The sequence below is a fragment of the Helicoverpa zea genome, chromosome 18 (genome assembly GCF_022581195.2).
Source record: "Helicoverpa zea isolate HzStark_Cry1AcR chromosome 18, ilHelZeax1.1, whole genome shotgun sequence".
NCBI classification, from domain to species: Eukaryota; Metazoa; Arthropoda; class Insecta; order Lepidoptera; family Noctuidae; genus Helicoverpa; species Helicoverpa zea.
Window position 1 is genome coordinate 4,150,262 of NC_061469.1, and position 25,814 is coordinate 4,176,075.

At 35.0% G+C, this 25,814-nt stretch overlaps 2 protein-coding genes across 2 annotated transcripts in view; one reads left to right on the top strand and one right to left on the bottom strand.

Moving 5' to 3' along the window:
- Positions 1–15,947, top strand: part of LOC124638649 (carboxylesterase 1E) — a 51,074-nt gene extending 35,127 nt beyond the window's left edge. Inside the window, exons 2-5 of the mRNA XM_047175643.1 lie at positions 5,222–5,328; positions 5,679–6,939; positions 14,035–14,158; positions 15,019–15,947. Coding sequence (XP_047031599.1) covers positions 5,222–5,328; positions 5,679–6,939; positions 14,035–14,158; positions 15,019–15,790 — 2,264 coding nt within the window. The 3' untranslated portion in view covers positions 15,791–15,947. The remainder of the gene's footprint in view (positions 1–5,221; positions 5,329–5,678; positions 6,940–14,034; positions 14,159–15,018) is intronic.
- Positions 15,830–25,814, bottom strand: part of LOC124638648 (MOXD1 homolog 1-like) — a 63,499-nt gene continuing 53,514 nt past the window's right edge. Inside the window, exons 3-13 of the mRNA XM_047175642.1 lie at positions 23,537–23,686; positions 22,909–23,067; positions 22,252–22,564; positions 21,649–21,750; positions 21,001–21,164; positions 20,275–20,391; positions 19,962–20,108; positions 19,431–19,585; positions 18,647–18,765; positions 18,032–18,198; positions 15,830–17,632 (exon numbers count right to left, since the gene is read on the bottom strand). Coding sequence (XP_047031598.1) covers positions 17,453–17,632; positions 18,032–18,198; positions 18,647–18,765; positions 19,431–19,585; positions 19,962–20,108; positions 20,275–20,391; positions 21,001–21,164; positions 21,649–21,750; positions 22,252–22,564; positions 22,909–23,067; positions 23,537–23,686 — 1,773 coding nt within the window. The 3' untranslated portion in view covers positions 15,830–17,452. The remainder of the gene's footprint in view (positions 17,633–18,031; positions 18,199–18,646; positions 18,766–19,430; positions 19,586–19,961; positions 20,109–20,274; positions 20,392–21,000; positions 21,165–21,648; positions 21,751–22,251; positions 22,565–22,908; positions 23,068–23,536; positions 23,687–25,814) is intronic.

The following is a 25,814-nucleotide window of genomic DNA, read 5'->3' on the forward strand; positions in this document are numbered from 1 at the left end:
TAAATTATAGGTCTTTTACATTCTTAGTCCACACATTTATTTATTGTCCGCGTACCCCGAGCTAGAAAATATGTAAGGAGTATTTAATTCATCTTAGATATTTCACTTCATTTATTTCTTAGATACTGTCAATGTCAATTTGAAAAGCCGTATGAGAAAATAATGATAAACTGTAAAATGTAATAATAAAAAGCTTTGAATGTTGTTACATTTTTTTGAAACGCTACCTGACTCCTTAAAACATTTTCTCCGTGAAGAACTAGACATTTTCGTAAACGACTGTACCCATAACAAAAAGCGATGCGAACACGTCATGCTCGGACGACGTCACTGTCACACGAATGAAAGTTGTATATTTACAAGCCGACGCACACATAGGGCCGCGCGCAAATCTGAGTTGAACTATCTATATAAGGTATCATTTTATTAGGGATGTATTGAAGGGTGATGTTGTAGAGTTGAAGCATCTGCCGACAGATTTGATGTTAGCCGATGTATTAACCAAAGCTTTACCCGCGATTAAACACTATAAGTGTACTTCAGGCTTGGGCAGGCCTCTGTCACTCGACGTACTTGCGCGCGATAAATGCCTACCGCTCGCTGGGTTACCGGTAGCCCCACGCGGCACAGGGCTTTCAACAGCCGCTCGCGACGCGCGCGTTTTATGTTTATTATTTTTATTTGTGAACATGACGACCTCTGGCCAGTTATGTGCTGTGCTTGGTTGCAGATCAAGTAAAAGAAAAAATATAAAGCTTACGTTTTTCCATTTACCTATAGATGTAGACAGGTCAGTTATTGTTAATTTTTTATTTGGTTTTTAAAATTATCTAATAAACTGAAGAACTATTTTGATTTGTGTAGGTGTATATGTGATTATTGTAGGAAAATATAAAGGTTTCCTATTATATATGTATAGGCATTTAGAAATATTTTATACCTATGTATGAATATACATAGGTTTCTATTTTTTAAAGTAAAAATACTTCTTTGTCATTTTAAAAATAAGCAACTTACTTTAGATACTTAAATTATAGATACTTATACCTTACCTACACTTATACATACAATGATTACCGAGTTTTGTAGCTAAAAACATTTTGAGTATAAGTAGGTGTAGTTCTCGTCCAACTAAATGGTGGCTTGGAACATTGCATATATCGCTGCGCAGAAACCAATTTTGGGTACCTAAGTAGGTATGTATCAGCGGTCAGCGGTGTTGTGCCAGGGGTAATAGGTAAGTATAGGATACTTGCGTGTTCTGTGCTCGAAAAGTAGTTGGGCACCTCCATTGATTTGGGGAGTCAGTTACAAATAAGCGTAACTTTGCTCCCCTATTTAATTGTAAGAGGCAACCCTACGCTCGCTGTCGGCACGGTCGCGGTCACTGAACTGTGCGCTATCGCATTGAAATAACAATCGAGCGCTGGAGCTTTTAAGGTTCATTTTCTAACGCAGCTATGAATTTGTAGGTAGTCGGGGAACTTGTAGGTGCTTATAACAGTAGGTATGCACTTTTTTGTATGGAGTGATTTATCTGTTACGTAGTAACTATTATATAATCTGTGGCTTGGGGCTAGTATAGTAAAATTGAGGGGGCGTGTTAAAGTTTCAATTCTTACTACTTGTCGGCCTACTGGCCTATTAACCAATTTTGAATTTGGAGTACTTAAAAAGAATAATATATAAAAATGGGTTGTCTGTGTTGTGTCATGTCATTGTGCTTTCATGAAAATGTTTTTATAATTTTCGCCTAAATAAATATTATTGTGAATTCTATTGTGTGTTACTCTCTGGGGTGGGAAGAAGCTCTCACCAATAGACAACTATTCGTATCACTGAAAAGCTGTAAATAAAAAACTTTTTAGTGTTTTTGGAAGTCGGTTTAATTTTTTTGAAAAAAAGTTTTTCAATTTGCAAAATATGATTTTTGTTAATTTATATAATTTTCATATATAGTCGATAAGGTAAGAAAATAATTTAAATTTTCTATAATTTTTCTCTACAGTCGATAAGGCAGGACTCGTTGTTAATTTTTATTTCCAATAAATTATCTTTAGCCGTTTTCTCTAATATTGACAAATTTTTGTATACCAAAGAGAATTTTAATTCTACAAAACAAATAATAGTTTTAAAAAATTAAAAAATTACGCTTTTATAAAAAAACAAACTAAAAAGTAGAAAATAAATAATAGTTTAAAAAAAAAACTAAAAAACACGCTTTTTATAGAAAACCGAACTAAAAAATAGAAAATAAATTTTAATGAATTTAAATTAAGAAAATAGTGTTAAAAATTTCAATGAATATAAATTAATAATAGTGTGAATAAAAAAAAATATTTTATTAAAAAAAAGCGTGGGGTGCTTATTAAGATATATTCTCGAAATGATAATCACTCTACTCATATCTGTCACTAAAATATTTATAACTATTGACACGATGCACCCCACGCTTTTTTAAAATAAAATATTTTTTTTTATTCACACTATTATTAATTTTTATGTAAATAGATTACCAATCGACCCTATCTTTAAAAAGTAGAAATGAAGAAGGATACTACCAAATACTGATTCAAAAGCATTTGTATTGTAATGAAAACAAAAAGAAGTTTTGCCGACTAAATAAAAAACAATTAAATTCTGGTTTTACTAAGATTCTATAGATGTTATTAAGCGCTAGACCATGTTGAGAAGCGTACGGCCGCGCGCGGCTCACGAAATTCGTCGGCCGCGCGCGACTGTCGCGGACCTCGGCAGCGGCGCCATACATTTTCATAGGTTGACTATTGTCGCGCGCGGCCGACGACTGTCGTAGGCCGCGCGCGGCTGCGTCAGCCGCGACCCACGGAATTCTACCTTTAAAATATATTATTTCCAACCATCGGGCCGACTGTCGGCCGACTATTCACTCTGCAATGTACTACTCTAATACTCTTAACACACACGCATACATTTTCCTTTCATTTTCCGATATAAATCATAATTTAAATTGAAAAAGTACTCAAAGAAGTATAGTTTTTATATACTCATAACCGTGTCATAGTTTTATCGGTGTGGCAATTAAAAGTTAACGGTGACTTTGTAAGTAATAAATAAAGTTTATGCTCGAGGTGACCCATTATTCAATGTGTCATTTGTGGGGCACGATGACCAATGAATCATTACAATGCAACGGCTTGCACCAATGTTGGTTTGTTTGTGCCAATGTTTGGTTCTTTTGTTGCACCATGTTTTGCCATGCTTGGATAATAATCTATCATCGTCATCCTCCTGCCGTTTTCCAATTTTATATAGCGTCTGTATGTTTTCTTCTTTCATAGTTTTCTATGAGCCGTAATCTTACGAGGAACATTTTTTCTAGCCATGTCGACTTTTACACAATCTATTCGTCGTTTTTTTGCTCCGTCTTACTACATCTATCCACATTCATACTCATCCTTAAAACGTTTTTGGATAATCTAGTCATTACAAAGTATTAACTGGATTCGAGTAAATTCAGTCAGAAGTATAAAAGGCTATGTCTTAAGCTTAACTATGTTCTATTGTAGATACAATATTAGGTATTGTATGTTGTAACTAAATAATATTTGGCATATTTTCTAAACTAAAATATTGAAATAGGTAACGTTTGCATGAGGACGATGTCACAAGTGTTAATAGGGATGTTAACAAATGGCGTTCTCCTCATATGAAATACATTCATTCACGACTTCAAGTACGTATCATCCGCAAATATAGAAGAGTCATCATATTAATCGTTAAACTTTATCACAAGATTAGAATAAAATCGATTAGAAATTATAATCGATGACCTCTGTTTTTTTTTTTAAATGCATGCAATATTGCAAATAGGTGCTTATTAGAAAGGTCTTATAAGGTGATGATGGCAATACCAAAGGCCTATACTTAGGTGCAGGTATTAAAACGACATTAACTTTTAAGTGGCTGAGCAAACACCCTCAAATTAGTATGTAGGGTAGTCATAGAGTTGTAAGTAGGTGAGCAACCATTAATGCAAGTTTGCCGTGCCAATCGGCCGCCGTCTACCAGGGCGCCTAACCTTAATTTTATTGGTGACCCGAATAACACTACACTAAAAATTCTTTGAACATTTCTTGTTAGGGTTCCGTACCCAAAGGGTAAAACGGGACCCTATTTTTTTCGCTCCTCTGTCCGTCCGTCCGTCCGTCCGTCTGTCACCAGGCTGTATCTCATGAACCGTGATAGTTGGAGAGCTGAAATGTTCACAGATGTTTTTATTGCCGTTTGACTATTATTTTTGTTGCCGTTATAACAACAAATACTGAAAACTAGAATAAAATAAATATTTTAGGGGGTTCCCATACAACAAACGTGATATTTTTTTGTCCGTTTTATGAATAACTAGCCGTTTTCCCGCGGTTTTACCCGCGTCCCGTGGTAACTACTGCCCGTACCGGGATAAAATATAGCCTATGTTACTCGTGGATAATGTAGCTTTCGAATAATGAAAGAATTTTAAAAAACGGTCCAGTAGTTTTTGAGCCTATTCATTACAACCAAACAAACAAAGTTTTACTCTTTATAATATTAGTATAGATGGTACGGAACACTTCGTGCGCGAGTCCGACTCGCACTTGGCCGGTTTTGTATTTGTTTCTGAATCAGCAATTGTTCTTTGGATGGATAGAGGAAATTATGTTTTGGAGTGCTTTTGTTTTATTTAGTTGTTAAAGTTTCTTGATACTTCGAATCGACTGTGTCAAGCTTGAATGAATGATCGTAATTATTGGCTTTTCCAAGAATGTCTGTAATAAATGTCTTTTGATTTAAGTTGAATAATGTTAGGTTATTTTATAGGTGTCTTTATATTTTTCTCAGATATGAAGTATCAATAAGTTGTTTGAATTCGAATTTAATAATTCATTTCGGTTAAATTATTCAGTTTACTCGTCTGGTTAGATTTGCTAATCAATCATAGGTACGATTAATAGTCATGATATTTATCGTTCGCACTGACTCGTAAAAGCAACTAGGTTGACAATCTGGAACAACTATTGCTTCAATTTATTTTGAACTAGATAATATAAACAAAGCTTGTACTTAAACAACTGATGCCAATATTAGGTATGGAACTTTGATTCGTATCATTTTATTGAATCGGTTTTCATAATAAAATATACCTATATACTCTTTGTTCATCTAATTTGAAAATATTTACATAAAACATTGTTTTTCCCAGATTTCAAAGTGGAAGACTATCCAGTCATCGTTTGGTTCCACGGCGGAGACTTCGTGCGCGGCAGCCCCAACAGTGTCAATCCCTTCCAAATGGTGCTAAAACAAAGGGTAATACTTGTTACTTGTTTAACTTATCTACTAATTTATCACAACTTTACTTAGAATGACCCAGTTTAAGAAGTTTCGGGGTTGTGCCGAATTGGCTCAAAGATTGATGCGAAGAGATTTGATACAGTTTAAATGGAAACATCAGGCGATTACTGGTGGGGTTTATTAAGTCTGTTTACAATAAGTTTTCATTGTATAGCAAAGCCTTAATCAATGTAGCAAAGTAAACTAAGACAATATATTTCTTAATAACTTCCCTGTCACATGATGTGATACATACCTATTCTTTAACTATTATGTCTGCTTCGGGAACAGTGAAGTGGTTATAACTATTCATTTTCTATTTACAGGTCATATTCGTGTCAGTGGCATACCGGCTGAACATATTCGGATTCTTCTCAACCCTTGATAACGAGGCTTCGGGCAACTTCGGTCTTCTCGACCAGGTAGCATCACTGACATGGGTCAAGAACAACATAGAAAATTTCGGAGGAGATCCCGAAAACGTCTGCATCATGGGTCATGACGCTGGAGCTGTGAGCGTCACCCTCCATTTAATATCTTCGTACTCTGCCGGACTCTTCCAAAAGGCTATTGCAATGAGTGGAAACGCATTATCATCAGACTCCGTCAACATAGCAAGGAAAGAAAAAGTGACAGTCGACAAAGTAGCAGTCGCATTCAGTTGTTTCCGAAATCCAACTTACCAATTACTGGATTGTTTAAGAAGAGTTCCCGATCAAGCGCTGCTAGATATCGCAGGGCCACTGGCTGAATGGAAACCTATTGTAGATGGCGGTTTCAGTAACATAACCAGTCCTTTCCTACCAGAAATGCCAGCGGTTTCGTTCAAAGAAGAGGTCTTTTCACCAGTGCCACTCTTAGCAGGCTACACGAATATGGAAGATGGGCTGTTATTAGAAAAAGATGAAAATGGAGATTCTGGTATCAGTCAAAGAGAATTCGATTCTATGAGAGAAGAAATTATCCTTTCTGACATCACTATAGACAACAGTTCGTGTTTCACCAATCAGCATCACATACAAGACGCAGTAGCGTTCTTTTATAAGCCCATACCACATACTACAAATGAGACGGTTTTAAGAAAGCTTTTTGTGGACTTTTACACGGATAAAACTCACGGCGCCACGACGTATCAGCTAGCAAGACATATTTGCCCGCACGCGCCCGTTTTTCTTTACCGATTCGATCTCAAACCCTTTTCGGACATAGCTAATGAAGGTCTGCCAGATTGGATCGGCGTTCCGCACAATTTCGATTTGATTTACACTTTTGGGATGCCCTATTTAGCACTACCTGAGGATCTTAGTAAATGGGACTATCGAGACAAAAGCATCTCGGAAATCATAATGCGAATGTGGTCCAATTTCGCTTGGTACTCAAACCCCACTAATTCAGGGGTAATTATAGATTGGCAATCTTATGAATTAGAACGGCCAGGTTATTTGATCATTGACAGAGCAAATTTTACGATGAGCACCCCGGCAACGGTTAATTACAAAGCTTTTGAGTTTTGGACGGACTTTTACCCAAAAGTTGTTGAAATTGGGACAAAGTGTTGCAAGGAAATATCGGATGATTCAGGCGCGAGTTCCATTTTCTCATACAGAAATGTACACAGTATATTATTATTTTATTCTAGTTTATTTCTACTGTCATAACGAAGGAAGGAATGTTAAATCACGATTATTTTTGTATAGTCTATTGAAAGATGTATTTTAAGTAAAGTAGTATTAAAATCTGTACCAAATGAAATATTTACCTTCCAGAGTAACTTGTGCAAATAAATATCTTTGAAATGTTGGCGTTTTCTTTGTCCTTGAGGGTCAGTGTAGGTTCAATGTCTGATATTGTCATAGTAGTGGACAGAAATGTTGAAAGTTCATGCCAAGCATTAGAATTTGTCACAACATGATGGCAACGTTTGTGGTCTACTACGAACATAAACACGCGAGATTTCAACCAACTGATTTTGTTGAAGTACGCCGACATTATAATACTGTTTATACGTCATCGCTTTATCGGACTGGTCATACAGAATTCTTGGTAACTGCAGTTAAAACCAATAAGTTTTTGAAACGTTGAAGGAAAACTGCACTTTGGAATAATGTCGTACTGGCTTAGTAAGGCTAGATTTTTTATGGACTGAAAGTCAAATAGTAACTAGTTTATTATGCCAGCTTAAAAACTAGAAGAAATATAACTTATTACCTACCATTATTTGCATTCCATATTTGAAACTTGCTCACGAAAGACCTAATCAACCAAATGCATCTATCACTTTTGTTCATGGCATTGTTCCAGTACAAAAGCGAAGCTAACTAAAATTTTATTGGAAAAATAAATTGTACAAGTACATAACCTATTTCTAAACAATCGTTTTCGTGCTTGGAAACCATTAGTCACTAAACTTACGAACGCTCGTAACGTTCAAACGTCAACCGCTGCGATAAACTGTGGAATAGCATTTGGATAATATTTCTGCACTCCATAAGTCTTGAATATTGTTGCTTTAATTCTTAAAAAACATTCATTATATAATACATATATATATATATATATGTATTTATAATCATTTATTTATTCCAAAAGTATGTCGAAATCGATCGTGCAGTGCTTTCACACCAGCGGATTTTCCGCTCGATTTTTTTACGCGCGGGACTATCGAGACGACAAAACGCCCGTCGTCGCGAGGACATTCGTTGTCTATCACTGATTTGCTGCGCACTTTGTCACGCTTATAAACAATTGCTAGTGTGAAACCGCTGTAACAATCGACAGCTATTTTAATTGAATTTTCTTCGAACATGGGCAATTTCTCTGTATTATAATGAATATTAGATTGAAATACACGCATCGTAAACTATAAACACATAAACAATGAGTAATTTTAGTGTGATGTTAATTTTATATACATAAAAATGATTGATTGTGAAGTGTCAAACGCAAGAGGCGTGAATGTTGCTCTGTACAATACTACTAATAGTATAAAAATAAGTATGTTTGTTGGTTATGCTTTCCGTACCATGACAGAACATAGCCTATGTTATGTTAAATAAATTTTCAAATCGCTTCAGTAGTATCAAATGTTTGTGGTACAAACCAACTGAAAAAGATCCTCGTTTTTATTATATTAGTATAGACGTATCTTACTTTAGTTACCTCAAAAGTAGTCATGAATTCTAAGGACCCGTACGCATACGCATCTGTCTTTACCTTACATTATACTAAATAATAAAGTGAAGTCAAATGCAATAGTGTTAACATTAATGAATTGACTGTTTTGAGCGCAGTATAAATAGAGTTACAGCATCAGCAAATGAGTTACTGTTAAGTACTGAATCTGTAATGTAAGATGAGAATACTAATATTACTTTGTATTGTGTTCATCGTCAGCGATAGAGCTATTGGGTCGTATGTAAGTATTTGAAACTCATTTTATTAGGGTGCGTCCACATCTGGCGAATGTGCCGCAAATGTGCAGCACGCGAGCCGATTGCGAGCTGCCTGCGAGCTGCGCGCGCCATTGCAAAAAAAAATGATTCCTTGATTGATAGCGTTAATTAATTCAAAAATGTACCTAATGGGAACAAAACGAAAGACCACGTACATTTCTGCTATTTTGTAGAGTGTTAGAAGGAGCGACTGCCTATCTGACCTCTTCGACCCAATTACCTGGGCGACCCAATACCCCATGGTAAGACTGGTGTCTTACTAGCTTCTGACTGCCAAGGATGTTCAATGACAGCCGGGACCTACAGTTTAACGTGCCCTCTGAAACATGTGTCTAAAATATTGAAAAATTGCAGTGACCTGGAATCAAACTCAAGCACTCATTATATATACTTGAGGGATTGGTTCTTTACCCACTAGGCGACCACGACTTGTGCCACATGCCGACTCACATAACAGTCAAAATAACACCCCTTTTTAAGTCGGGGGTTAACACTAACATTGATCTGTGTAAATTCAACCAAAAATCTTTCTTTAGGCAAGAAATCTCCGAAGGGCAAATAAAGATAAAGATCGAAATGAATTTGAGGAATACGTCGAAATATGTTTGAAGCTAGCAGAGAAGGAATTTGAAGAAATTAGTGAAGACAAACCTATTTCGACACAGAAGCAAGTAGAGCTTATAGCAAAGGGTATCAATCAGTGTGTTTTCGACCAAACCGGAGTTACAGATTCAGAAGGAAATTTTAATCCAGATGCAGCACTAAAACTTGTATCTACGCTTGGTATTGAAAAGGATAATGCGATTGAACTGCTTGATAAATGCATGGCTTCCTCAAGAAGGAATGGAAGGAATGCGGCGTGGGCAATCTTTAATTGTATGGCCCAGGCTGAGCCTTTGGAAGGAGTATGGTTTTGGCAGTTTCCTCCGAACTGGATGTCCAGAGAAGTTTTCTAAATATCTATAACAGAATAAAAGGAAAATAGATATCTCAAGCTAATGACCTATTGATATGCTCTTCAGGAAGACCTTTTTATAATAATGAACTTTATTAAATAGCCTGATGGCGATGTATAAAAACATATTCAGAAAAAGCCTTACGTATTGTCCGATTCAAGTCTTTACGCATAAATCTCAAACCTTCTTTGATACCTAATCAATAAATTACTAAACAAATCTTAAACCTATTAATAAAATATATAATACTTATCACGTAAGATGATCCATTCTCATTAATAAATAAATCAAAGGCTATCCATGCTTTTATCCAAAGGATGTTATAAATGGCAGATCTCAGACACACCTCGATCCCAAAGCAATTCTTCAAAGAAAACCCTCCTGCGAATATACTGATGACATCGTTAAAGTGTTTTATTTTAATTTCCAATTTCACAAAAGAAGTAATTAGTCACCAGAACTATGGAATTCCTGTGGCTAAAACACTGAATGGATTTGATTTTTTTTTTGGAATTCGTCATAAAATACCTTGATGTACCTATAGGTATGGCTATATGTGATAGGATTTAATGTGATTAGGTATGGCACACCCGATATTTATTATTATTCAGAGAATTCAAACTTTCTTTATTCAGTCTAACAGTATTATTATTTCCCGCGTTTTTAAAGATTTCTTTAGAACTTTTTAGAAGCAGATAATCGTAAAAAATTGCTTGAAATAATGTTGGTTAAAAGAGGATGAAGCTATTGAAATCAGACAAAATGATGGACTTATCATCCTTACATACCAAATTATTGTGTGTTGCAACCACAAATATATAAGCATATTAAGTTTGTAGATTGAATTACTGGTAGGTATTGAATGCGCCGGTAAAACCACCTCTTAATTGCACTCTAAAAGCAATCAGATTAGTAGGAAACGGGGACACAAGATTTATTTATCTTATCTTACCTTGAACTTATAATAGCCTCATAAGTTAAGTGTCAAAAGGATAACGTACCTACGAGGTACCTACAATACCTTCAGAAGTGTATTTGAATGCACTAGATGGCAAGAGTTGAGTAGGAAACTTAAGTTATCAACTGTTAAAGTAGGTATCTTCTCCATCTAATCATGAACTTATTGAGTTATAGTTACAGTACTTCTCGCACATGGATAAAAAATTGTCTGCAATCATTTCCAGGGTTTCGTTTATTTAGTACTTTAGGGCCACAAAGTCAGTTCTAGCGTGAAAAAGCGACAAACACCGTCGTACCACAAAAACTGTTAAGCGTCTGTTGAACACTTGTCTAAAAAAATGTCATAGTACGACGTTGAAATAAGGTCCGTTTTGCAGCCACATTTTTTTAGACAAGTGTTCAATAGCTGTTTAAGTTTTTGTAGTAAGGCCAAAACATTAGTAATGCAGACGTCACTGCAGATTTATTTCCCAAGCACAGGTGTTAATCTGTTTTATTGCTATTTACTAATAGGTATGCAAACTAGTAGGACTTTATTTATTGAATGACTAGGTAGTAATGTTGAGTCAGCCGAGGAAAAATCCTAGATTGATGGATTGGAGACGTCACTTGGACCAATAAAGCACTATGTCGAAGTATGTAGTGACGAATCTTGACAATAGCGTAGGATTCCCCTTTTCCATACTCAATACAGGTACAGGAATGACATTTACATGCTCTCCGATGGACGGGCGTATCAATCACCAACTTCCAGGCTCCGGGCTGCTTTGCCGGTAAGACCTTCTGGGTAGACCCTCTGGGTAGACCCTCTGGGTAGACCCTCTGGGTAGACCCTCCGGGTAGTCCTCATGCACATCAGTCCCGCTATGCGACTACGAGACCAACGAGGCATCCTGTTATACTAAAAGCTTACTTAAAATTGTCACGCCAATCAAAATGAGGTTTATTACAAAATATTTGATCGACAATTTACTGTCATGGCATCAGATAAAAAACCGGATTTAGCAATTTATTCATAATGCTTGTGTATACTAAAAATGACACTATGTACACGGAAGTCATTTACTGTTATCGGTACATAAATTAAGCAAACTGGTACATAAATCAAACTTTACCGTAACGATGGTGTTTTCTCGTTCGGACTGCACCGGTACAATTTTGATTATTTTTTACTTATTTTATTGACTTACTTAACAGTAATACAATATGTCTGGTAACTGGTAACCTGCCCCAAGTTTGAAAAAGGCTAAGCAGAGGATGAAAATGAAAAAAAACCTGTTTACATGATTAACATCAACTTTAAACCTATAAATCACAAATGGTTGAACCGATTTACCTATTACTTACAATCTTTAATTTGTCTCCGCCCCAATATAAAATAACCGCATAAAAAAAAACATCGTAGTAAAAAAGCACAACAGACCAAAGCAAAGTCTATCAGGTCAGCTAGATCATAACATAAATCATTGTAATGGTTGGAAATCCCAGAAAAAGTGAATTACCTACTATTCGACTTTTTTCTCATTTTGCACCTTTAATATAAAATTATCCTTAAATAGCAACCCTAACATAAAAGTGTATAAGAAAAACAAACCGTAAAGACGTAAATGAATCAGGGAACCTCTTTTCCGAAGTGGGTCATTAATAACTCCAAGTCAATTAAGAAAGTGCGCAAGAGTACCCACAGCAACACACAAAAAGTGGGTAAATGTATCGCTAAACGGTAAATGAAATCCATAATTAAACATAAACACATGTATTTTGTATAACAACAAACCGGTGTGAACTTACCACAGGTGCTCATATAGGCACCAAGTTTTCCTCAACAAGCAGAGTTTTTTGTTATTTTTTTCGTGCGTCAAGTTGTCGGCAAAACCAGTCGCTTTTGTGTCGTGGAACGGAGTGCTCGTTTTTTTCGAAATTTAAAAACGGAATTTGTACACAAGAATGAAGACTTTGGTGAGTACCTACGTAGTCTTTTATTTAAAATCATTTTAAAATAAGAATCCCTTTTCAAATTGTTGTTCGAACTTTAAAAAATGTCTTTTTTTCTTATGTACAAGATTGTGTTTTGTTAGTCAGTTCTTTGTTAAATGTATTTTAGCGACTTTTAATAATTGTCTTTTATAAGTAAGATCTTTAATTAAAGATAACGTTATGGTGAAATAATTGCTCATGTTAGTCATGGTTTAGACGGAATCTCGAGGACATAGCAAGTGAAGTCAACCGTATATAAAGTGTGTGCTTTATTTACTTGTAAAACTTGGTTGCTCGGTTCTTATAATTAAAATGATTATTGCGGTCCCGTTTTCTCAACCCTCGGGCTAGAAAATATTCAGGAACTCACACTACCTCCACTTTTTTACAACATAAAACCACCCACCGTTTCACATTTGAGGGAACTAAGTACCTACTTCTCGTAATCAGATATAAAGCAGCCTCTAAGTTATTCTAATGTATTATTGATAAATAAACCTTATATAAATTATCAAAATCTGATCCGCCTTTTGCACATTCAGAAGTGCCAAACATATTACCTACCTAAGTTTTCTCAGTATCTTTCGCTATAAGAAATTTAGTGTGACTTCACTTTTTAAATATATACGTATAATACTTAGCCTGGAACTTTTTTTTCATTCTATAGTTAAATTCCATACGAATAAAGTTTATTTATCTACTATTTTTCACATTGTCATTGACATAGTACTGAGTGACCTACCCAATGCTCAGACCGGTTCAGATGTGCACTATTTATAAACAACTCATACAAATAAATAAGTACCTACATCGCTATTTATAAATGTCAAGCTTTTGATAAGAAATACATTAAGTCATTTGTAAAGGACGATGTGCAAAAACGTTTTAAAAGTCCGCAAAGCAGAATAATTAATTGGTACCAATTGTTACTAAAATTATTATTTTAAAATTAATTTAGGCACCCACATAGTCGATAGTTGAGCTAAGTATAACAAAATGTAAATAAACGTTTAGATTGCGTGCTTAGACGCAGAGAAACAAAATATTGCTTTTACATCCCTAGGGAAAATGCACCTTCTGGGAGTAGGTACATAGTTTAGCTGGATACATAGTAGACTATGTCAGTTCCCAAACTCCACTTGTTTTCAAATATCATTTAAATCGGGTCAGCAGTTAAGTTTCATTTGTGTCTTATAACCTAGATTTATTTAATTGATTTGTTACTTAAACTTATTGTTTTTGTAATTGATCTACATTTCAATGAATAAAGTTGTGATTATCCATTTATATTAATGACAATTTCCATTAACCCACTTATCAACAGATATCAGTGTCAGCCGTGGTGTTGATGACGTCAGCAATCGTGGCGGGTCAACGACCTTTCTTCGCGGGCTCCAAACCCATTGGATTCCCTGAGACTCCTAACAGGACTACTACGACACCTGATCCTCTTGATAATCGGTAACAAAGTATACTTTTTTATGATGTTACATCTTCTTAAATGAACATTGAATCTAAGCTTTCAAAATATTTATTCTAAAAAAGAACCGGCGCCTTAAAATTCTTTAATAATAATTGCATATACCTACTGAGCTGCTCACCACCACGCATGCCCAGTGAGTATGAATAAATTCCTTTTGTCCAGGAGTGGACGTTTTTGGGATGTGTCGACGATGACGGCACATGCTATCACATAAATCATTTTATTTCCACAAATATTTAAAACCTGCTATATCCTACCTACTTAAAAACTAAGTTCACTAGCTAATCTTGTTAATTGATATGACTCATTATAATCTATAATCTAAACGTATTACCGGACTTCCCTAGTCCAAATTAAAACAACACAGTTGATACCTAACAATTGAGATTGACGTTCACTTTACAAGAAACAGATGACAGGTAAAAAACTTAAGCTTATTTTAGGTATACAGTATGTGGTTTGAAATAATGACTATTTATATACCTACCTGTTGCAAAAATATACATAAAGGTACCTACATGTATTGGGTTTTCCCAGTTTGATTTTCTAAAAAGGTTACGTGTAAAAAGTTTACGTTAATTGCAAAAAAACTGCCTATAAGTGCATAACAACCAATTTAAAATTAAAAGTAGGTACTTCATCGACTTATTTATCTTCTGCTAATGGATTTACATAGACAACAAATTCGAATATAAAAAAATATACAACCTAATTGCAAAATTCACCTGACATTTGGTCACATCAAAACTAAGTAAGGTCTTGACACTATATACTGTCTGGAAGCAAATATGATGTATATAAAAAAGATTACATCTTCATAAATGTTCTTTCTTTACAGTTTCGGCGAAGGCACAACCCAAAGACTGCCTATAGAAGCAAATGGCGACCGCGACCTCATTGACAGACTGAGCAAACTACCCATAGACAAGCAGCCCTTCTGGTTCATCAACTGGCAAGCCTTAGAAGCCAATAGGAAGGACCCTCAAACCTACCCACAGAGACCTAGTGTTTTTGTGGACCCCGTACCTTCAAGCGGCAACGGTCTTGGTGATCGATTCTCTGACACAGGACTCACTTCTAATGTTAATCCACCAGTTTCCAGTCAATCTAATAACAATGGGAATTCAAATTCCAATGTCGGGTTTGGCAGTGGACAGTTTAGTCAAGCGTCAGCGAGTGCATCCAGTCAATCCAGTAATAATTTCAATTCTAACCCTGGATTTGGTGGCTTTGGGCAAATTGCCCCAGCGGCACCAAGTATCCCCAATCAACCAAGTTTTAATCCCAATTTCGGTTCAAATGACAAGAACAACCAAGTTGCACAAACTACGGTTGTTTCACCAACTCTAGCCAGTTCTTACAATCCCAATTTTGATTCAAATCATGGTTTCTATGATATTAGTGGTCAGTATATTCAAACGCCACCCATTGTGCCATATCAACCCAGTAACAATTTCAATTCCAATGCTGGGTCGGGGAACAAAAATGGTCAGTTAGTGCAAACAACACAAAGATACCCGTGGAATGCTTTCACGTCAACAAACTCACAGTTTAACAGATATCCCGAATATAATACTCAAAGGGCCAACACTAAGAACACTGGCCACTAATAATTGTATAAGTAATTATTTATTGAACAAAAACAAGCATTTAATTTAATAAAACATGTTTATTGACTTTTTTAAATAAATAAAACTTAATTACTAAGCGTAACCTTATTACTAAAACCTCATAAGATTGAATATAAATAAAAATAGTAAAATGCAATCAATTGTTCATTTTATTTGACTCGATAACTTGACATCCGTACTGAGATGTTTAAAAATATTTTTATAAAAGTATAATAATTATTAATTATTGTACAAAAATATCATAATTCAAATATCGAACGATATTTGGTAATGGTGTTGCCTAATCAGTAATTTCACTTTGTATAAAATGATGACGTCATACTAATGACGTGACATGTATATTCCTAGTCTACTTTATAAGGCTTTGACTGTATAGACATCAAGGCACTACAGAGCTAAGTAAGCACAGCCCTAAATGTGTTAACTAACTTGTGGAAATTATTATAAAATAGAGTAATAGGAATTCACAATAAATGCCTATACATAAGAAGAATAATTTAGATAATCATTGTTTACTGTAATATGTGAATGTTACAATAATAGGACAATTTATTTGGTTCGTTGAAAGAAATTTCCAATAAATGAATGTTTGAACAAAACTTCTCAACGAATACATAGAAGAAACAAAATGCAATAATAATTATTAAAAAATTAAAGCACATTATACAGCAATTATAACGGACACACATATTTTATTTATAAATACGTACTCCCTACACTGTATTGCATATAAATTGTAGTAGGTATATTTAATACACGGCGAGTAAACATGACTTGAATGAACCACAAACAAATCTGGTCACCATAGATAACCCACTGGGTCTATTTATTTGCACAATGGTGTACGACAAAATTATAGCCAGAAAGACTTAATATGTGGTGTCTAAAAGACTCATTTCTTAGACTGGAGTCTACTGCTTTCTCTCAATTCCTTTTAGAATTATTATAGCTGCCTAAGGACCAGAAAGTCCAACACAAAAGCAGGTATCATAATTTCAATTAATAATATTATTGCTTCACTGGGTTTAGATGACATTAACTTATTACCAAAAACAAAATATACCTTCTTGGTACAACTCGAGATTCGAGCAACACACATAAGTACAATAATCATCACATTATAAAAAATAAAAAAAAAAACATTCACTCGATGTACTTAATTAAGTTATAAAATATAACCGTTACACAGTTTGACCTAACAATACATACATAAAAAATAACTGTACATGTATTCGCAAATTATGATACATAATTTGGCTGAATAATACTATTTTATTTGTAGGTCGAAAACATTTAAAAAGTAAAAATAATAATAAATAAAAAAAACAACGAAATCATTGGCTCAGATAAAGATGGGTATAGACATGCGAAAAAGTTAGTAAAAAATCTCAATTATGGACAAAGGATGACATGATTGTAAGGCACGGAAAAATTTAAGGCACTATTAATAAGTATTGCCATTTAATAATTTATGAAGAATGATTGAAAACAAAAATAGCGACAGAAGAATAAGAAACAAAACCAAAATTACATAAATAATTATAAAAATGGAAAAAACAGCACTAGACAGTTAAATGCCAAATAAAAAAAAGGCAAAAATCTCATGTCTATACCCATCTTTCGAAAAAAACAACATCAGTATTACCGGGCGACAACCAACACAGCACATATCGCGACAACCAACCAACTGGCTAGGCTGGTTGTTGAACCAGAAGTCTTGGTTACTGAGGGCAACCTTACGCTTTTATAATGGCAGGACTTCTCGGCTGTTTCGTTGCTCATCACTTCTGTGTAGTTGGGGTAGCTTTGGATTTGCATTGGCTGAAAGAAAAAGGGTAAACTTTAGTATAGAACTAAATTAAAATTGTATAATGGCGAGAATAAGGTGAGTGAGACTAACCGTATTACACATTCTTACTAAGGTAATTTCCAAAAAATGGTTGAAAAATACTAATAAGTACTATTCAATATTAATTATGGTGAGTGAGTGAGTTTATATTTGAGGCTAAAATTACACAATTATGCATTTTGATGAAACTCGGCAATAATATAGCTTAAATAACTGTGAGTTGCGACTGTAACAGTGATACCTACTATAAAAAGGCTGATAATGATGGTGATGGCACATAAGCTACTTTTTATTATTTTACGGTATGTAGTTTCTTAAAGACGCGAGTGGAACCAAGGAAACAGATAGTATATAATTATGTATTTACTCACCACAGCCCACGAATCGTCCCTCTTCTTACAGAAAGTCATGTGCATTCCTTTGTATAAAGTCTTCTCGATTTGTTCCGTCAGCAATGGTTCAGCCCACGGCATCTCATTCAGATGCGCCATGAATGATTTGTTGCGGAATTCCGGAGGTTCCCAGATTACTAGCTCCTCTGAAAATAATGAAATTAGGAATTAAAATACGTGCTGTTGACGAAATACATGGAGTACTTGATGGAGTGCCTAAAAGGATGCTTCATGTAGATGAACGTGAAATAAACCTTTTGTTAGTTTCAACCAACACTATGATATAAGCTTATTTTTAAAGATAAGCAAACAGCAGTAGGTTGAAGGGTTACAAATGTTACAAATCCGAAAAAGACTGTACTTTACCAGCTTTCACAATAAGACGGCTGAACCAACTTATATAAAACATTGTCTGGCTTTTTTTATACAGAAAATTACTGGCTTTTTTTTATTTTGGCTTAATTATTACGAGTGAAGCCATGATAAAGAATTGTCACCTACTGATACCAAAAAATTGGTTTCTGTAAAGCGACTCGGACCATGTTGATGGCGACAAAAAGTTTGGCGACAACCATAGTACACAAAAATACTTACTCATCAAGCCAACGCCTTGGTCGTCACCCTGTACTCCTTGTTCTTCACCAGTATCGTTGTTCATTTGTTTCTGTACTTCCAGTTCTGTTAGCGGCATGGGTGGAAGGTTCTCGAAGCTTCTGGAATGTGTAGAGGTTTGTAAGTATGGTGATTGAAGTGTAAATAGCTTTAGTATATTTTAAGGTATAGCTGCGGGGTTGCTCGAGAGTTACCGCGGCCTTGGTACATTAAGGGCCTAAGAATGAACATGGGTCAGTAAAGTGTTTGACACCTCACGCTAATTCTATTTTATTGATGAAATACTCAAAATCAAATCGTTTATTTTGCAAAGAATATGCTTTATTTTAATATACTTTTGGCCAAGCAATACAATTTTTTTATTCTTTGCCGACTTTACTTTTTGTCTATTTTTAACCTCATGCTATTCGAAGATGCTATAGTTCGGCCATTCAGAGAATGCGTTCCTGACACGTCGCGATTGAACTGACTGAATTATAACATTCATTGATTATTGATATAATAATGTTGTTTTAATGCTCCTCAATTGTTAAAACGGTAAACAACCAGCAAAAATATTTTTATCGTAACTGCAACGCCATTGCAAAGTTACGTCGTCAGTTCAATCGCGACGTGTCAGGAACGCATTCTCTGAATGGCCGAACTATAGTAAACCCGTGGACACAATTTTATGAAAGTTTGCCAAAGTATTCAACAGAGGGCACAATCTACCTTTCCACAAATCCTAATATTTTAAATACTTTTTCAAATAGAAAGTTCAACTTACCCTGAAGACAAAAAGATGTTCTCAATTTGATCGAACGTCAGTCCATAAAACTCTTTCACTCCAAATGTTTCGAAGAATTCCTTGACGGGCGCCATGGAGTAACAACCAGCTAACTCTGTTCTTGGATAGTATAGGATGAAGGATAGACACATTTCCTGGAAGAAATAAGTATTTGAAAGTTAGACATTTTTAGGGAATGTAATATAAAGGGTAATATAGCGGAATAACAGAATACCTTCATTATTGCCCAAAACAAATAGTAACAAAATGTTAAAAAAACAAATAGTAACAAAATGTTAAAAAAGCTACTATGTGTAAAGATGAAAAGATACGTATCGTCGGAAATAGTGCAAATACGCGTACTTGATACGCGGTATTATCCAATGCTAGTTACGTGGATTTACACTATCCCCCACGTTATATATAAGCATGTTTCTACCTTAAAGCTTGTTTCATATAGTATAACATCAATTCAGAATGCTCAGATAAGTAGCTAACACAAGCTTATTAAAGTAGGGAAGAATTATTTACCTGCTTAGCCGAATAGCCTCCCAATATGGGTTTATCTTTTGAAGTACTATCATAAGTACATTCTGTGATCAAGCTGTCTCCCTTCATAAACTTCCTTCCACGGGGAACAATACGGGATTGTTGGTAATGTGAATCGTAGAAATTCTCCTGGAAATAAGATATAAAAATTTAGTACAGCGCCATCTATCGACACGAATGCAAACTATCATGAGAGGTAGCAGAGTAACCATTCGTACCATGAACAAAGTTGAAAGTAGAAGTGGTACACCATTTACGCGCTACATGGCGCTAAATCAAGTTTTGATTTCCTTACCTCTGATATCCTGGGAAGTTCTTGTGTGCCTCTGATATGTTTCAAAGATATTTTCCTCGCAGTTGAGTGAGCGTGAAGCAGTACTGACACGATATTCACACCTTCTTCTGGTAACATCTGTAATTTAAAATATTTATGTTCATTTGTAAAGCTGCGTAGTGCCTGTTCATACAACTTAACCATATTTTCAGTGAGTACATAAGACGCTGACAATTTACCTGTTTATTAATGAATTAGCTAGGTACTCATTGCAATATATCTAAAGGCACATACATAGTACATTTTCCACGTTGTTTGTAACTAATAGGCCAGCCAGACATTAAATTATCATTAACAATGACAATGATTAATGCTGAGAACAGTAGTTGCATAGACAATAAATAAATGGGCATAGAATTCCTAGATACAAGCCCTCGTATTGTCTAAGAACAGACTGCATTTATCTGCATAAATTGCAAGTAAGTACATTAAGTATTTGTATTTTTTTAATGAAATATAATGAGACTTTTATAGCAATTGATGTGAAATCACTGTACTTTTTTAAAAAGAAATACAACCATCTTCAATATTCACCTTCTCCTAATTGTAAGGTTCCTTCAGCCAAACGTGACATAATCGCTTACAAATATACAGTTCAAACTGAGAACCTCCTTTTTTTGAAATCGGTAAAAAAAAACTATCATAACACACGATATATGATTACGTGAAAATTTTGTAGGTACCAACCTCTTTAGTACATTCAGTGCTGCATATCCCGACGGTTCTATACTGCTTCTGTTTTGGCGGGATCGCGTGTAATGCTGATACTCCGATACCAGAGACTAGGAGAGCGCCATCGTGTTCACGCAGTGTAGGTGTGTAGTGGACGCGGATGCCTGAACTGTCCAGTACTGGGAAGAAAATTGTGGAGTTTTATTGGGATGTGATGACAAACATATTATTCTGTTGCTAAGATTCAAGTATATACATAGGTAGGTGCTCTAATAATTTTCCAGTAAGTACTTATATAACTCCCATCCTGCTAGGTTTTATTTATCCTTGGATACAGAAAAAAACTATTGTGATTTGCAATTCACTTGAATGAGTGCTGATTTGTGTGTGCACATGACGGTCTTCTTTGAACTAAAAATCTAAATTAAAAGAAAATACAATAGAGATCACAGAGACCTACCCATTTTAGTTAAGTTTAATTATTTCTTTTTCTCTTTCAGTCATTGAAACTGAACCCTTCCAGCACGACATTATAATATTATGTCGGTTCTTATATTAAAAACCATACAGGAAAACTTCTTATCTAGGTATTGTGTTGAAATCACAGAAACACAGGCAAACCCATGACTACAAAAACCTTACAAAAATAACAAGAAAACTCACCATTATGAAGTGCCTGGTTATCATAATGAACTTCGAGCATGTAGTAGGAAACGCCCCCTTTCGCGCCCAGCGGTATGCCGACGTTTTCAGGAAGGAATTCACCTGAAAATTGTTCAGATAATTAATTAACTTGCCATTTGTAAGATGTTTATGAAGATTTGGCTTTATTGTGAAGGTCTGACTGCTGTGGGAGTTAATTAGATGGTGTTTCTTTGAGGTTGTAGATGAGACAATTTTCTATTAATTTAAGTACTTATTACCAGTTTCTGAGGACATTTTTTGCGGGTTATCTCCTATATTCCTTTTAGATTGTACAGATAAATTGCTGAGCAAAGCGGTGATTTGCATGGCAATCTTTTCAGTAATTAAATCCATATTAACTTAAGCCAGATACAAAATGAACTGCAGTATTCTTATGTTATATATAGTGTATGTCCAATTTTTGTGAAATAAACAAATTTATTTTATTATTTAGTATGCCTCCATTTTACATCTAAATTTTATAGTATAATACTATTACTATAGATACTGATTTTAATTCTGTCTTTCATCTCGAAGTTTACATTTTTGTTCTGTAAATAGGATTACTAAAGAAAATCATACCTTGAGAACCAATCGCCCACGCCGCAATGGGAGTAGCACAAGTAGCCCAAGCGCTCGGCTTATTCGGTCCAAAATACCCATCACCTTCAGCCCATCCGTTCCACAGATGCTTATCATCATCATCAGCACATTCATATAACACCATATGATGGACCGGAGACATGCTGTTAGGTTCTAACACGGGTACATTGTTTCTGATAGGCCGGCTGTCGATTAAGGGTTCGTATCCAACGATATGATGCTTTCTGGGTAGGTCAGGAACTTTGAAGATTTTGCACCAGAATAATGTTGCCATTACGTAGGGGATTGTGAGCTGGAAAGAGTTATAATGATGATTTTTTTTTAATTAATATTGTGGTGTGCGGTAAGTGGTATTAATTCATGGATATAGGTACGCTTAGGAAGGTAGGTCAGGTATATATTTATTCGATTTTCAGAATTTGTGACAAATCGAACACCCAATTTGAATATTTTTGTGTTTCAAGGGTGGACAAGATCATTTTTCATGACGGTTGACAAAGCTACAGGACAGCATACACGTGCAATCAAAGGTCCTCAGTGGCTTCTCCATAGCCTAACATTTCTTTGAGGACATTTTTGAGCAACTACTACTTTTTTTACTTTTAGTATTAATCTATGATTAGGCTCCATACTCACATTAGTAAGTCTAACATCCCAATGGCTGAGTGGTATGGACTCAGGCTTCGAGACCGGCTGCAGCAGTCTCAACGGCCTGGCTCCACTCTTCACGTGCTTGGGTAACTGCCCATCAGAACCGTCCGGTCCTAACGCCCAAAGGATTTGTGTTGTCTCGTCCTAGAAAATAGATTATTGTTAGAACTTTCGGAAGGTAGAGAAATAGGCTTCCTATCTAAATAAACGAAGGGCCATCTTACTCCAATTTTGGAAAAAACTCTTTTGAATTTTAAGTGATTACGATTAAACCACTGCTTGATAATATCAAAAAAATCGGATTAGTAATTCTTGAAGGACCAAAAAACTTCGATAATCAGCAAGATCATAAGAGTCTGCTATAAGTCCACCTTAATGGAAATTCGAACTAGAAGTGGCACATAAGATCATCTAACGGAAGTAGAAGATTCATCTGTCTAGCTACAGCTATGTTGGGATCAGCTCGGTTGTCTTTATGAGATGAAGCTGAAGTACCAGTGTTTTACATGAAGCGACTGCCTATCTGATCCCCTCAACCCAGTTACTTGGGCAATCCTATCACTTACTAACCGAATTAGAAGACTGTTTCTCTATTTTGTTTTGATCTACTTACCCCAATAACAAAGTCCTGTTTATCACACGTGTCCAACTGTCTCCTGAATTCCACAGTAGTGTGGGTATCATTCTGGTATCCAGATATGAGCTCATAGTTCTTCACGTCATCTGCTATCGCTCGATCTTCGAACTCTGAGCCGTAACAGTCCTGGAACAATCGAAGAGGTTGTTAAAGAGATGCTTGAGATAAAATATGGAGGATTACTTAAGTGACAAGGTACTGATAAAGAAGAACGGTCATTAATGGTGTTCTTAAATGAATCGTAGGTGACCTGACTATTACGTTGTTAAATTTTCGAAAAATAGTTTGTATTTACGGTTATATTTATTATATTTATATTATTTACTATAGTTATATTTATATTCTCTCTCAGCCTCATAACTCTATTTTCTCGTCTGATAGATTAAAGGTTTGTGTCTTAACTTACGGTCTGAAACTGGTAGTTAATTTGTAGTTTTATCAGAACATGAGTGTCGAACAAGTACATGAGCTGTACTTAATCAAGAAACTAGCTCCCACCCACAAAGGTTTTTCTAAGCCTAGTGGCCTTAAACTTGAGTTTTATGGCAAGCAATTAAAACGTAAAAGGAATTCAGGAGTACGCATTTAGATTTTTATTGCCCTTATTAGCTATTTGAGCTTAATTAAATAAATAATACCACCATTTCGGTAAAAGTCGTTTACAGCAGCCAAATTACTGAACTTTAAACATAAAACTAAGAACTATTTTAGATTAATTGCAGTTTTAAAACTAATTTTGTTAATGCGTGTAGTAAAACCTAAAATGTCCAAGTTATTTTATATGTAGTGGAATATAGGCAGTAAAAAGTTTTATATATTGGTAAACATTTCAGAGTAGTAAAATGTCTCTGATGGATTGAATGACAAAATATCTAAATATTTTATTTTATTTTATTTTAAGAAGGCTTACAGACTAATAACATAATATGTAACAAAAATATATTTTCCAGTTGCTAATAACAAGCCTCCACAGATATATAATATTAACGATGAACTATTGTAATGCCTGAATGTGTTTTTTTTTTTTTTTTTAATTATTAATATTATTTATTTGCTACGTGTGTATTTGAGTACCACCAGACAGTGCTTCATTCTCAAAAAATGATTTAGCTAAAAGTTTCCTTGCTACTTTCGTTTTAGTGCAAAAATATCTAAAATACCTAAATATATGTACAAAAAGTAAGTATATGTGCTGGGCAAGTATATGTGGTTGAGAATAAGTAGCTGCTGTAGGTCTGCGTAGTACAAGTACCCCAAACAGACATAGAATTAACTGTGTAAGGGAATTAGTTGATCCAAGTTCAAAATGGACCATAACCAACATACGGCAGACCCTTTATTAAAACCGCGCCTGCCGCAAAAATAAGAAACATCTGGCCATTTTTTTCGATCCCAAAAATATATTTTCAAAAATAGCATTTATTTCCCTATGGAAGCAGAAAGGTTAAGCTTAATTTGAGAGTCTATTAATAAGTAAATCGCTTTGCCATCTGGTTTGTTTTTGACAGTACAAAATGCAGAAAACAGGGACAATTGATAAAAACAAAAGCTTACCCAGACTTAACAAGAATAAAAAGGCAACACAAGATTGGATAGTGATTGGTTGGCTAATAAAAGGTAACACCTTTTGCTCAACCTTATTACTGAACCAATAAAACTGGCATGAAATAAAAAAAATCCCGTTTAAATTAGAAACAGCTGATCGGGACTTTAAAAACTCTTTGTGTAAAACAGCTGAGGATCGCTTTTAAGCCGCATCCTAAGACATATACACGAGATATCCTTTCTATTGCATTCAAAACAGATGTCTTCAAGGTATAAAAGTAAGTAAATAAAATAGTATACTATTATAAGTTCTTTTTTGTTTGGCAGATGTCGCGTGCACGTGCCATGCCTGATGTTCGAGCACCTGGCTTTGCTCGTAATGATAGGGGGGACGTTACACATGCCAAATGTCAGGAATGTCCTTTTTTTGCTTTTTGAACGATCGTTTTGACCTTTTGTAGATGCTTGCTTCTGTGGTTTTGGTACAAAAAAAAAAGTAGTTATCTTTGAAATTGTATCCCAAATAACAACTTATTATAAGAGACTTAATTAATTTTGAGTAAGATATTCAAATTATCCAATAACAGAATTATTCCCGATGGCTCAAGTATCATACTAACAGCAATAAAATAAACAAAGACAATCGCCATTTACAATCAAAAACAAAAGAACCCAACTTCTTAAGGAGAACTTCGGAAACAAAAAGAAA